This window comes from Ambystoma mexicanum, chromosome 4p (genome assembly GCF_040938575.1).
Source record: "Ambystoma mexicanum isolate Mex_15411 chromosome 4p, UKY_AmexF1_1, whole genome shotgun sequence".
In the NCBI taxonomy this organism is placed as follows: domain Eukaryota; kingdom Metazoa; phylum Chordata; class Amphibia; order Caudata; family Ambystomatidae; genus Ambystoma; species Ambystoma mexicanum.
In genome coordinates, this window is record NC_090927.1 from 281,246,703 (window position 1) to 281,261,799 (window position 15,097).

General features: G+C 43.3%; 1 protein-coding gene across 2 annotated transcripts in view; it reads right to left on the bottom strand.

Moving 5' to 3' along the window:
- The window catches only part of LOC138453203 (adhesion G protein-coupled receptor F5-like), a 939,048-nt gene that overhangs the window by 389,423 nt on the left and 534,528 nt on the right, over positions 1–15,097 (bottom strand). For both annotated transcript variants that reach the window (XM_069605830.1, XM_069605831.1), the window contains exon 11: positions 11,075–11,245. In XM_069605830.1, coding sequence (XP_069461931.1) covers positions 11,075–11,245 — 171 coding nt within the window. The remainder of the gene's footprint in view (positions 1–11,074; positions 11,246–15,097) is intronic.

Genomic DNA, 15,097 nt, shown 5'->3' on the forward strand with positions numbered 1-15,097 from the left:
GAGTCTGTTTTACTTTGAATTGATCCATCCTCTACATAATCCCCTTGATAAAGTTGTTGAACTTAAGAGTTGTGTCTTGTATATTTCTTGGTTGCAATACCATAGTGACTAGATCAGTAAAGCAAAAGGCTGTATATGATGTGTGATATTTTTAATATATGTTAATTTATAGTTTATATTTCATGGCACCATACCTCCCAAATTATCCCATATGCGAGGAATAGAGGGGTTAGGGGGGTTGTCCCAAATGTGAGTCCTAAAATAACTCCTTGTAATGCATTTTTCTTTGTCGTGTTGTCCTTTTAAAAGTCTATTCTGCTCAATGCCTTTTCAAAAGGAGGCTAGCACCTGCACATTTATTGAACCATCTATGTTCATTTTCAAATTTTGGGGATGTTGATTGAAATGCCAATAGACATGAATCAATCATATGTCCACGCTTCACTTCTTAAAATTTGTGATAGAACCTTGATGACCAAAAACAATTAAATATGTATTTCTTGGTAAAATAAGAATAATACTATATCATATTTGCATTCATTCATTTATATAGAGCTTTATTCCACAGTGCTTTGCATGAGAATAACAGTATAGAGAAGTTGGTAACCTACAATGATTAGCAATTCAAAGAAATAAGATACATTTTAAAGAGAAGTATGAAAGTAAGAGAGTGTGATCTAAATAGACATAAGTAAATAATGCCAATGCTTAGGTGCCAATATAGAGAAAGCACGAAAGTGAAAGTAGGCACATGGTGGTTTAGGGACAGAGAGAAGAGGAGGAGATTCACAGCAGAGTGAACAAGCTGGAACATACATAATGGAAAGGGAAGAAAGGTAAGAGACCAAGCCATGAACACCTTGGAAAACAAGACATACAAAATGATAAAGCAAGCACCACTCAAAGGAAAGTCAGGACATACATTTAAGTGAAGGGAGGATAGATGTACAATTAGAGAGACAAAAAAAAGTAAGAACATATGAGATCAAAATAGATTTTAGAGGGGCAAGACGGTAGTTAGGGAGAACATTTAAAAAAGCAGAACAGTGATCAAGGCGTGATGAGATCAGATAGGTGATTAAGAGTTTGGAAGCATAGAAAGAGAGAAAGGACAAGCTTTACAAATATTATAGAGAAGATAGCGAAAAGTGAGAGACACATTGGAAATGGAATCCTGAGAAAAAAGGGAAAGACAACTCCGGAATTGTGAGCAGAATGATTAAATGGAATGGTCCAAGGTTGGAACGAAACAGAAGCAGGAAAAGTACTAAATGAAATAAAGGGAGCAGGAAAGAACAGGATTTCTGTCTTGGAGGCATTACGATGAAGAAAATGTGCATGTATTCAAAACAGGATTGCTACAAGATAGGAAGGGATGGCCGAATGAAGAGAGCCAATGAACGTGGAAAAGGAGACAGATTTGTATGGAAGAAAAATGACAGGACAAGCCAAAGTATTTAATATAAGAGCCAAGGGAAAAAGGTTAGAGAGAAAATAGAAGGGGACCAAAAACAGAACCTTGAGGAACAACAGGAAACATGGTAAATATGTCTGAGGTTTTTCCAGCCCAGGACTCTGAGAAGAATCGATCAGAAAGATAGTATAGGAACCATTAATATACTGAGACAAAAAAATGCGTAAAACGGAGAGTAGCAAATAGTAAATAGTGATAAACCGTATCAAAGGCGGCAGATAGGTCAAGAAGAAGGTATTGTGGCTTTTTCTACCAGGTTTGTACGGATTAGCAAATTTGTTTGAAAACATACACATACAGTGGGTCTCATTCCAAGTCTGACGGTCCGGAAATAAGGGTGCCGGTAGCAATGTTCCGGCACCCTTTACCGGACCGCCAGACTAAGGGATTGCCTGCAGGGGCTGGATCTCCTGACAGGTCTGACCTGCCGGGAGTACCGGCCCCTGCAGGCATGGTTTTCACAGAAGCACCAGTACCATTGCTAATGGTGCCAGTGCTTCTGTGTCCCCATTTCCGTGGAATCCTATGGGACCCCACAGGAATGGGGACTTACACTTTCCACCGGCTGACATACCGGCCCCTCGCCACCCGTAATATTTATTGTGTCATATGACCAAAATGAATAGGCCTTAACACATCATTACAACACATTTACAACCATTTTAAATTAGCTTATATACATAAAAATATTTTGACATATAAAGGAAAAGAAAAATGCATGAATCCAGTTAATACCAAAAAGGAAAATACTCTATTAAAACAATTTCAGTTTCATTAAAAAAAGAATACAGAGCCAACAATGTTGATCTTGAACAGAAATCAGAATTAACCTTTTCTCAAAAGAATGCCCAAGGTTGCAATCCAGAATAGTTAACATGCTTTCCAAGACGGTTGTTTCTAAGCATACTTAAAGCTGGGCATTCACAAGTCAGATCCTTCAAGGACTCGACGTGCCAAAAACAGTGCCCACATGTCACACCATGTATACCCTGCAGTTGCCATCTAAAACCATTTTCTTTTGATGGCAACACTTTTAGCCGGAAACGTAACAAGCATCTAGCAAAACCCTGTGATGGATATAAAAGCAAGTTGGTGGACAAGGTTTCCTCTTTTCCTATACTTTTCCCCAGCCTTTATGTTTAGCTTATACGAACTAGCTTTATTACCAGTCCTAATCCCAGTGATATTCTCTGCATTTCTTCCTCGAGAAAATCGCAGCTTGACCGCGCTAACACGCTCTCTCTCAGGGCTCTTAATGAATCCATTTGCCCAGATATTGAGTGTTGCAGTGGGTGCCAGATATTTTAACATAGAAGCGCTCTATTCCAACAGATTTTATGGTTTAATTAATTTCAACATAATTCATGTTGAATAATCTACATTGGGACTGGGCTTGGTAAGCAAAGGACATTTTTCCATAGAAGCTCCTCTATGTAGTCAAAACCTTAGTTTGTTCATAAATAAAACATTTCTAAACCATAGCATACCGTTGGCACCACCTTCGCTTCATAAAACTTGAGCAGAGATTTAAGGGATAACCTTCCAAGCGGATGATGCAAGTATTTCATTTGGCAGGCAATTTGTGTTGCTCTAGAGACCACCTTTTCAATCAGCTGTGTTTTGTTCTTTCAGCCATAGATATCAAATCCTAGATATTTCACATGGCGCCCTTCGTCTATATTCATAGTATTAGGATACCAAATAGCAGACAACATTCTACGCCCTGCGTCTATTACCAACATTTTAGACTTAGACGTATTGATGATCTGGGTGTTTGTCGTGTCATAATGACCAAAAGCTACCAATAGTCGCTGTATTCCTACCCTGGTGTGGTCTAATAGTAGAATGTCATCGGTGTAAGTGACTCAAAACGTTCTACATCCCTAACCATTTGGTGGTACAAAAGAAGATTTTGCCAAGTCTGCGGCAAGGTCCGACAAACAAGATTAAATAGCATTGGCGCCAGGACGCATGCTGGCCATAATCTATTTTGTGCTTGCAAAGGTGCTGCCATCTGGCCACACTGATCCATTCTGACTCATTGGGTTAGACCAGATTGTAGGTGAACTAACACTGCCAGCAGATTTTTAGGGATGCCCCAATGTTTTTTTTTTTTCCAGAGCAAGTTTTGTTCCACCTTGTCAAATGCCACTGACAAGTAGATCAAAACTGCATATACTTTTTGGGGTTTGCTTTGCCCATTCTCTCTGCTGACGATGGGCGATGACAAGGCCACCAGTCGTGCCCACCCCTTTGCGAAAAACTAATTTGGGTTGTCTTCAAAATACCAGAGGAGTTTACCCATGCCATGAGCTCTGTTAATACTGAAGATGAAAATATCTTTGTCTCAGAGTCTAAGAGGGCTATGGGTCTGTAATTCAAAGGCTTGTTTTTATCTCACTTTTTGAAAATCGACACCACGTTTGCTGTATGCCATCCATTTGGGAACTTTTTCCAATCCAGTGCAAATTTAAACACTCTAAATAAAGTTTTTGCCCAGACGTCTTGGTCTCCCTTGAGTGCCCCATTACAGAGTACTCCCGGACTTGGGGCTCTTGAATGACTTCATTTTAGAATTGTTTTCTATATCTTCAGGGTCAAAAACAAAGTCCCAGGAAGTTAAATCCTCCTCCCTCTCACACGGCAAAAGACTTGGGCTATACACATTTGAAAAGTGTAATGCCCATTTACTTTCTGCAATGGGGCAATCTTGAAGGGCGATCCAGTTATTTACTTGCTTGTTAATGATCTGCCAAACATATTTTTCATTCTTATTTAAAATGGCAGACAAAATGTTCTCAGCTTCAGCACCAACAGTCCCGTTGCCTTCGATTTAAAGTTGATTTTTTTCCTGTTTTATGGTTAGCATACGTTTATGAGGCAATTTGGAATTTTTGATGCCACAAATATTTTTCTTCATTTGGCGTTTTAGTGCCTGAATATCTGGGACGTAAACATTTCTACTAATGGTTGGGCAAAACCTTGGGGCTTTTACCTTGGCAATAGTCTTGTCTAAGATCTCTGTAAACTATCTAGAAATAACTCATTGTCGAAAGTGTCTATGGACTTTTGCCAATCATTAGCAAAAAAAATGGCACAGATTTACCCATATTCCTATTGTTCCATGTCACATGATTTTTAGCCCTTTTAATAGTAAGATTGAATTTCTTGTTTTCGTTTATCCCTAACCTAGTACAACCTAATCTACCTCTCAGTACCGAATGATCACTGGGACTTGCATCGATCACATGGAACTGTTCAACATTTTAAAACAAGCTTTGAGATACATATACAAAGTCAATTCTAGAGGTCAACTTGCACCGATGCCACGTAGTACTGCCACCTAGGTCGCCCTTAACGTTACCAATGTTGACTCTGTGTTTCACCCTTTATCCATGCAGTCAATATTAAAATCCCCAGCCAGTATCAAGGGATCATGCCTGTTCACATTCTGATTATATATAAAGATAAGTTCCAGCCGCTCCATGATGGGATTTTGGCTCAATAATCAGTATTGACCCCAGATTGCATCAGGTTTTCAGGCTCACAGCCTGGATGCATGGTGGAAAAGAAAATACCTGATTCATCGAGTGCATCCATTGTTGTCTTATTGCTACCATTATTCCCCCCACAAGGCCTCCCATAATCCTTTCCTATTGCCATTTGCTGACAAATCGCATATCCATCAATAATCACCTCCTTAGTCAGGAAGGACTCTTGAATCATGATTAATTTGTTTTCTCCACATCTAGTGATGGCATTTTCATGGGAGAATAAATGACTGAAGGCTTGTGACTTCCAACTAACAATATTAAAAACATGATCGCACAACAGGTATGACTATGGGGGTCATTACGATCTTAGCGGCATTAACCCCTTACCGCCCTGTTACAAGTGTTAAAACCAGGTGCCCTTAACGGGTCCCGCTAGCAGACCTGGGAGCTAACAACGGGCACCGTTATTAACGGGCTTGTTAGCTCCCTCTCCATTACCATTGAGCCCTATAAGGGCTCAATGGAAATGGGGATGTACCTGGTCTGGGTTCCTCGAATGAGCAATTATCGGGTCCTCCAAGGTTGGAATGGCCCGGTAAGTCCTCATTTGAGGAAACCCGGACCCGGTACCCGGTAAGGAGGTAACCATGCCGCAAATTGCGGCATGGTTACCTCCAACCTCGTAATGACCCCCTATATCTCTAGTTTCGTCAGACTCTGATACCCAGACCCAGTTTGCTCCATTGTTACTTTGTCGATTTTGTTCAGTGGTTGATTGTTTTTATATATGACTGAGTTAAATGAACATTGGATACATGGCTTTTTTCTGTCAGTATATAAAAGCGCTTTAGTCTTAGTTCATCTGAATAGGAAAAGAGGCACCCTTGGACAAGATTCGATGGAATGTCTATTATTACAATGTGTATATTTTAGTCATCAAATGGTCCACCCTTGTAAAGACTCTTGAGGTAATACTTCGCAGTGCTGGAATCTCATGTAAAATGATCAAGATAGTATTCAGATTCAGAATGAGATCAACCTCGCCATGGAACAGGTATTTGATTATAAATAGATTTTTTGAATCTGAGCCAATCATAGCTTGATTTGCAAGACTTGTACCATTCAATAATCTACCAGCAAAGTATGGCACCCTTTTTTTCATGATCGTGATGGGCCGACTTAGTTTTTCCTCAGAAGCTGAAAGGTTAACTTGGTTACAGGCGTTTACCATCTTACCATAGGATAGACTGTTGGTTGGTTGCTCAGTCTGGGTTCGACACAGTCAAAATGATTCAGTCTTGATTTCCCCTGTGTCTATCTGTGATGTTTGTACTGGAGGTATTTCCCAGTAAGAGGTTATTGCTGATAGCTTTTGCGCCCCCATGGATCATCTCTATTGGCACCCTTTCTGTTTCAGTTTTCATTTCAATTTGTCTCGGATCATCTATAATCTGATGGTCTACTGTGACTTGTTCCTCTGCGAGTGTAATTTTGAGAGATCTTCTTACTTTTTTTTAACCAAATATAGGAGCCATTTTGTGGCAATTTTCCCAGGATTCACAGCAGTGTCTTGTCTGTGTGGGTTCAAATATTCTTGGTCAACCACATAATCCTTGTTCTTAGTGCACAGAGAAATTTCAATTTGGGCCCATTCTTTATTTTTCATCTCTTTTGATTTGTTGTTCCTGTTGTACCCAAGCATCTTGCTCGTATTTATTTACCTCACAGTACTTCTGTTTCTTCAGTTTTCTACGTTCCCAGCCGGTTTTGGCGTAATAGTGGGATTGTTTTGCGCTACTAATTCCTCGCGTACCACACTTACATTGCTCGGTCCTGATTCAGCTGGTAACTGGGCAAATCTTATAAATTCCTCCTTGGTTGATTGTGAAAGAGGACTATCGTCAAGAGCATTTGGAATCATATCTGCTACCTATAGGCCTGCACTTACTGATATCAGTGACTTGCTCAGATCATGCATGTTCATCAAGGTTATCAAGTACGTCCCTATATTGGACATGTGATTATTTGTAATTGCGGAGTTAACTAGCAAACCGGTCATCAATGACACGTTTTGTTTTCACCCAGACTATCAGTAACTATAGTTCTTATTACTGATTTATGATTATAATTAGTTATATTTATAATTTTTCTTTTATAACGTGTTTAATAAGGGAGGCCAGATTCTAAGCATGAGCTCAGGATTCAAACCTAAATTGCTATGCATTGTCTTGCTTCCAAGACAAATTTGTTGCCCCTCAGCTATCCCTGAGCTATCCTTTATGGCCCACAAGCATCGAATTGCAGCATTTCACGTCTTTGGTGGATTCCAGACGAGTACCCGAGTTTGTCTATACCTTTCCCAAAGACACTGACGAGAGAGTTTAGGATGACATTCAGTGCAGTTAAAGATATTTCAGTGGGGCCCGTGGGTAATTAGTATGTTGATTTAATGACGGTGACAATGGTTTATTTTTTCGTCTGAGGAAACCCTTCAACACTTATTAAGTATAAATAACCAGAATACACTGACTTGTTGAGTGGTGACCAATGCCCCTGTTCCACTTTCCACATTTCCTCCATCAGATATCTTGAATTTTCAAGCTCATAGAAGTCAACATGGCCCAAACTCTGACTCCCCCCTTTGAGTAGGAAATGTTCCTTTTCAAAGATGTTGCCAACAGTGTATATTAATTTCCATTTCAAACGAAAACATGCCTTAGCTTTTTGTTAGTAGGCAGGGTGCTGGATGCAGCATTCTGCTTGTTTACTCGTTTTCTTTTGATGTCATGTGGTTGGCAATGTGCCCCTAAAGTGTGTTGAAAACCCTCCTGTGCTTCTCCCGCCCAAGCTACATAATCAATTTCAATAGCTTTTGGCTCGTTGCGAAGGGAACCACTTTGTAAGTTGTAATCATTATTCATTCCAAAAATCCCCAACAAAGTCAATATGCTTAGGCTTTTTGCATTGCTGACTTTTCTTTGTCCGTCTGCAAATTTGTATAGAATCAAACTGCACTATTTTCCATCCACAAATATTAGATGTTTTGTGTCAAATAGTATAATCACACTTCACTTGATACTATTTGAATATTGTACCACAGGTTTTTCGAAACAAAAGTATCAGACTTTGTACTCACTGAGGTGCTCCACAGCTACCAGATCAAGTCAGTTTCATGATGTCAGATCAGGTAAGATCACTTAATAGTGGTAGCGAAAGACTGTGTACCAATGTCCATCACAAGCCTTCTGGGTTCACCGTAAAGAGCCCAGAGCGGCCACAAACAGTCAAAGAGCTCTGCTTTGGCTCGGCTCACGCTTCACAGTGGTCAGGGCAAGGTAAACACGATAAACCGCTATGATCTGCCCGTTAGCGGTTCCTCCTACTGTTCATGATTTGCAAACCGTACTGCACTCAAATGGTCGCAGTGCAGTACTCAATCGCCCAATATGTTGAGATTTTAGCAAATGATAAGCTGCATTAAGCTCTGTTCGTAATTTCCTCCTTTCTCTTTGATGCGGCACTGTGGGAAATCAAGCCACACTGTCTGGTTATAGACCAGGCAGCCACTTCCATTATTCCCAAAGCGGCTTGATGCGTCCCGGTGCCGGCACACCTCCTAACCCCGTACAACTCCTTATAACTCATCCAAAACCGAGCGGGGCCGAGGCAGGCCAAGTAAGGTTGAATAGGGATCGAGGTTAAACAGACCCTCTAATATACAGACAAGCCGCGTGGCAATCCCCCGCAAGCCACCACAGCACAGGCTGCAAGTAAATAGATTGTTTCAATTGTGCCAAAAGAACCATGCAGGTGTTTTCATTTGCCTACTGTTTTTCGTACTGACAGGGAGACACCGGTAGAATTCTGGCTAGGATCCCCGCGGGGAAATGCGTCCATCCATCGAAAACGGTGCAAAGGTGTTCTAACCAGCCTCTAGGGCCCAAGGTAGGGACCGGGGGGCAGTTGTGGTTCAACAGCATCTAAGCAGGATTCCAGCTCTGCTGCAGTGCGGGTCAAACCAGGTTCAGGTGCAGCAAGTTGTGCTGGGTCAAGCAGTGAGGTGGTGAGGAGTCGCTTACAATTCGGAGCTTGTTACATTTCGAGTGCGGAGTTCGGGTTGTGCAATTGGACAGGATGAGTCAGTTCAGGTTCTGCTCTTCCAGCCTAGGGGGGTTTGGTGCAGAGTGGCAGGTCCTGATACTCAGCAAAGTCACCTCCAAAACGCCCTGGGAGAGGATAGGGAGCAGAGATTGCCTCTGCCTTGGACTGCTTCTACTTCATCTCAGTGGTTGAAGGCTTGGCAAAGATCAACTCTCCAAAAAGAGGTCCAAACACATTCTTTCTGAAGTGTGTGTCTAATATTGAATCAGTGAAGGAGTGGGAGATCCCTTTTTAAAGGCAAATATCCACACATGATTGGACTAAAGCAGGTCCAATCCTTGTTCTTGAGACTAGTGGTCTTTGCCATCAAACCAAAAGTGCTTTGTGCTAAAAGTGAGTGGAGGGGACAGGAAGGAGAGAAGGGTACAGAAGAAAAAATGGTGGAATCCGACTTCCACAAGGCTGGGCCCCCTCTATCCACACTAACTCTGCCCCCTTCCCTTCGTCATTAGCATTGAAGGGCCTTTTGGTATGCAGCACCCTGGTGTGAGCCTACTCGTTTTGGGATGGGTGTGCCCTTTGATCCCTGCTTTCCAAGGCAGCTTTTGCTGGGAGGCTGTCTTTCTTGAGAGAGGTGTTACTCCACCTCACAACGGATCAAAGAAGAGGCTTAGCCTTTCAGTCTCCTTCCGTGCAGTGGCAGGGCCAGGCTGTCTGAGCAGAATACACATAACCTTACTCTGCTGAGCTGGGGTTGCAGTGCTGACACATGGATGATATTAAATTGATGTGGTATTAGTAGATTTGAGTGATACTAGCCACCATACCTAAAATGCAGGAATGGCTTATATGTAAAGTGTACAACTGCCACCAGGATAGTAACTCTCCTAGGTATGTGATTTGGGTACAGCAGTGCATATCTTAAATATAGCTTCTGCGCTGGAGTTACAGCAGCTGCAACAGCAGCTGTCAAGAGAGCACATGCAACTTGAACCTGCTCTGTGCCACTGGAGAGCAGGCGCTGCAGATCACGATACTGATGCAGCAGGACACAGATGTACATTATATTTTTGACATGGAATTTGCTGAAAGGGAGGCTTGGTTAAAAGGCAATCCTTTCTGAGATAGAATTAGCTGCATCATTTTATTAATAAAAACCAAACAATCCAGGGCTTCTACACCGTTGCCAGATGGCAATCCTGCACAGCACCATGAATGTGGCATGCTATAGCAGAGAGATTCATCGATCTAGTAACACATTATACTGCACATCTAGAGCTGCAATATATGCAAACAATACTTAACCAAATTTTTATGAGGTGGGGAGGATTGAATAATGGGTGGGCGACCTCTGCTCCCAATACTCTTTATTTTGGCACTTGATCCGCTGCTTGAGATGCTCAGGATCAATAGCAACAGTCAAGATATATTGATGGGAGACGAAGTTCAAAATGGCTATATAGGATGACAAAGAGCAACATTGCATATCGAACCTAGAGAATAGTTTGAAAGTTATTCTAGACATGATTAGGTGTTTATTGTTGCTCTGTGGATATAAATTTGATTAGGGACAAACAAATCAGAGTTCTTTGATCTAACGAACAACTGTGCCAAAAGCCCACTCCCAGAACACAGTTTAAGTAAGTTAAAAGATCGATTGGTATATCCGTGAGGTGAATTTGGGAATAACCAGCAATCATCATGGCCGAGTCAGTGAAAGGTCAGGAAAGCATCTGTAAGGATGGACCTTACTATTGTGAGGGAGGTTGGTGACGAAGATGTGGGTGGTACCTTATGCGTCCACACACTCCCCATTCCTGCCTGGGAACATATTGTGAACAAGATGACAATGCAAAGTCATTCACAATATGTTTCTTATACGGTGGAAAATGGGGAAACGTACGTGACACAGTGAGTTTCCTCACTCCAGTTGGTGCTTATCAGTTAAAACAAGTGCATAACGTAACAGGGCATGCTGAACATGGAAATGGTATCACTATCTTACCTGGTCTGGTAAATGTCACTGTAATGATGTCTGTTCGCAACACACGTGAAGATGTCCCTGTTCCACACATGCATGTGTAATTCGTTTTGCTACCAGATGTTTCAGGAGGGCATGACGAAGCGTCTGCGCCGAGTGAGAATGTGTAGCAATTACCAGAAAGGATTTTCGAGGCTGGAAAGAAATAAAACGGTGACAATATCTTTAATGATATTTATGGTACATTTACATCATCATATGGACACTCTGCATAAATCCCTCTCTCACCCACACACCTCCTCTGCTACACATGTACACTTTAAACACTTTGACCAATATCACCAGTGTAATGCCATGCAAGATAGCATAGGTTTATAATGTACTGATGTCAGTCCTAGCCATTTATTTTCAATTATACACAACCTAGTCACTTCCCCGCCACAGTAGTAGCTCTTTATTAAAATAACAACCATTAATGTATATCGATACAAGCGAAAATCATATTCTTCAATACTTTTCATATCAAGCCCTCAGAAGGTTCTGATGGTTTCTATTAAACTGCTAACAGGAGGCAGGCAATGTAGTTTTCTAAGCCTGCAGATTGATATGTTCAGAACAGTGGCGTAACACAAAATGTGGGTGCCCCCCTGCGAGCCATGCTGAGCGGGCCCCCCCCAACTCGGCAACAAATCACGTGTCGTGCCACACTCTGGGCCGGCCTAGATTGTCACGCTTGCGCAATATACACGAACGTGCTGCTGAAGGGGTATGCCACACACTGCACTAGGAGAAAGATATAAATATGTATTTTAATGCAATATACAGCACACTTTCTGAGAAAAATTGACTATAAAGCCACAGTTTTTGCAATTGTTTTGTAGGGTAACACTGTTCCAATACATGTAAGTCACCAACAGTGCACATGAACATTAATGCTTTGCTATTAAAAATGCCATGCCACAATGAAAACATGTCCAACTGGCTGCACAATGTAGGCCAGTGTAGGCACGTAATATCATTAGAGTAAAGCATGCCAGGCCACATTTAGACATACGTAGACTGGTTGCACCAAAATGCCAGTCAAAGCAATAACGCTCATCAAGAAGAGAGCACACATTAAAGCCTGCATCTCCGCGGCATCTACCAACATGGCCAAACTCTTTAAAATCTACAAGGAACTGGTCAATCCTGTTGTGGTCTCTTCCTCTCTTGTTCCCTCCAAGGCCCTCTGTACGGCTCTCCGCTAAATCTCAGGACATCCTGTCCTCTATCTCCTCTTCCTCTCCCTCTTCCTCTCTCGGCCCCCTTCGGCCATCTCTACCTCTCCCCCTCCATTTTCTTCTTTGTCTCTGACAACACCTGATAAGGTTTCTAGACAAGTCCGATCTATGAAAGCGTCATCTAAACAGGTGCTCCCCTGCTCCTCCAGAACCATCAAGGACCATATTGACACCCTTGCTGCAGCTTTGGCCGATTTCTGTAATCAATCTTTAGCCACTGGAATGTTCCCCTCTCCCCTTAAGTACTCCCTTGTGCACTGACTCCTCAAGAAGCCGTCTGCTGATCCTACCTGCCCGGAAAACTATTGCCCAATCTCCATCACCCCTTTCTTGAGCAAACTCTTGGAAAAGCTTGCCATCTCCCAGCATACTCTCTACACTGGATATGATGGTTATCTCCATGACCAGCAGTCTGGCTTCAGAGCTGCCAGAGGCATTGAAACTGCTCTCCTGAACACCCGTGAAGATCTGCTCTCTAACCTTGATTCCAGCATTCCTTCTATCCTCACCCTCCTTCTTTCCTCTGCTTTCAACACGGTCAACAACGCCATCCTGATCAATCGACTCTGTGAGAACCTGGGCATCACAGACCAGGCCCTGGAGTGACTGACCTCCTTCCTCTTGGATCGCTCCCGCCCTCCCCGGACCAAACTGGTCCCAATCTCTCTGCCACCTCTCTCTACCTGTGAGGTTCCCCAGGGCTCTATACTCTCTTTTTCAACTGCCACTTGGCCCCTTTGGCCCACCTGATCTCTACGTCTCCTCATACTTTCAGTGATATGTGGATGACTCAGCTTTCCTTCAGGCTCCCCTCAGCCTCCTCTCCTCTCTCGCTCATTCCTGACAGTCTATCCGCGATTTAGGATTGGTGCGTCTCCAACGATCTCTGCCTTAATGCCAGTAAGACGGAGATCCTTCTCATTGGGACCCTGGCACCAGCTTTCCCTCTCTCACTCTGGCCGTCCGCCTTGGGCCCTCTTCCTTCACCTTCCTATGAGGCAAAAAACCTTGGTGTCATCTTATATGCCACTCTCTCTTTCTCTCCTCACATCTCGGATGTCACCAAGAAGTTCCACTACAATCTGCTCCTCCTCAAAGGGACTCTTCCCTTTCTCACTTTCCACCAGAAGCTCACTGTCTCCAGAGCCCTGGTTCTCTTTAGGCTGGACTGCTACAATAGCCTCTTTCTCATTCTGCCTTCCTCTACTCTCCGTCATCTGCAACTAATCCAGAACAAGACTGCAAGACTTATCATTGGCCTCAAGACCAGGGATCATATCTCTCCAGCCCTGAAATCTCTCCACTGACTCCCGGTGGCTGCAAAGATCAAGTTCAAGACCCTTTGCATTGTCCACAAGTTTTTCTGGGGTAGGGGCCGGCACTACATCCAACGCTCTCTTCCAAAATACCTTCCTTCTCGAGCCCTTCCTTCAGCTACCTCCAACTCTCTAAGGGTTAGATGCTTCTCCAGGCAGATAGTGGGGGGAAGATCTCTCTCCTCTGCTGGTGCCTCCCTCTGGAATGGCCTCCCTGCCCCTTCAAACTTGAGCCAGACCATCTGAAGTTTCGGAAGCAGCTCAAAACTTTCCTTTTCTCCTCTGCTTTCTCTCTCTTCCTCCCCTGCTGACCTACCTGTCTGCAGCTTTTCTGACCAGTTGCTTGCATACCCTCAGAGTCTGTATGAGTCCAGGCTCTTTCTTGATCTGTCCCCCTTACACTGTCTCCGTGCCGATCATGCATTTAGGGACTGTAACTGTAACCCTGCAGCCCCTTGTTCTCCTTGCACTACCCATAGCTGCGCTGCCCTGGCTTCACTTACTCAGAGCAGCCCAGCCCTGTTTTCCCCTCCCCTCTCCCTTGCACTTCCCCCCTCCCTTTCCTCTTGCACCTCTCGTTCTTACAATGACACAAGGCCTAGTGAGATCGTTTGTCTTGTCCTCCCTCTATCTTCCCCCGTTGTCTTGTCACGCATAGAAACACTTGTGTACAGGCACGTTATAAATGACTTTTATCATATCATTTTATCACAAAGGCCCAGAAAAATGTACAATGCCGCAGTAAGAAATGGCTAGACTCGCAGGACCCAAATGCCAATCTAGCCAAGTAATTACACTTGCTTTATCAGAAATTCCCAGTTAAAAGAAAGTCATACCAAACTGAGGAATGACTAGACTAGCTGCACCAAAATGCCTCTCTAGCCACTAATACCACATATCATGCCTGCTTATCCTGGACATGGACAACCATTATGATTTATTGCACAATCCTGCCCCCCCCCCCCCACACATCCCCTCTCCCTCCTACCCCCACCCCAACCTCCTAAATCAGCTCATTGGCCAAGAATTACCTCCATGTCCCTCTTCCTTGTCCCAGAGTTTACGTATGAGGCTCCTTGCCTCATAGGTAAGTACTGGGATGAGGAGGAGTGGGACTAGGAGTAATGAAGATTACTGGTAGCTAAATCAGGCATTACCTCCATGTACCTCTACCTCATCCCAGTACTTGTTTAGCAGGCAGAGTACACAAGTACTGCCTTATACATAAGTAATGGGACGAGGAAGAATAGGGCTAGGAGTAATCAAGGCATTAAACACAAGTAGTGGCACAACACCATTGAGTTGACTGGGATTCGGCACCCCCCCCCGACCCCCTGACATTTTGGGCTGTGTTGACTCGACCTGGCTGACCTTTAGAGCAGTTGCCGGACAGAATGGTACACAGATGTTAAACGGTACCTTGGTTTTACTGTTCATAAGGGCCCAGCAAT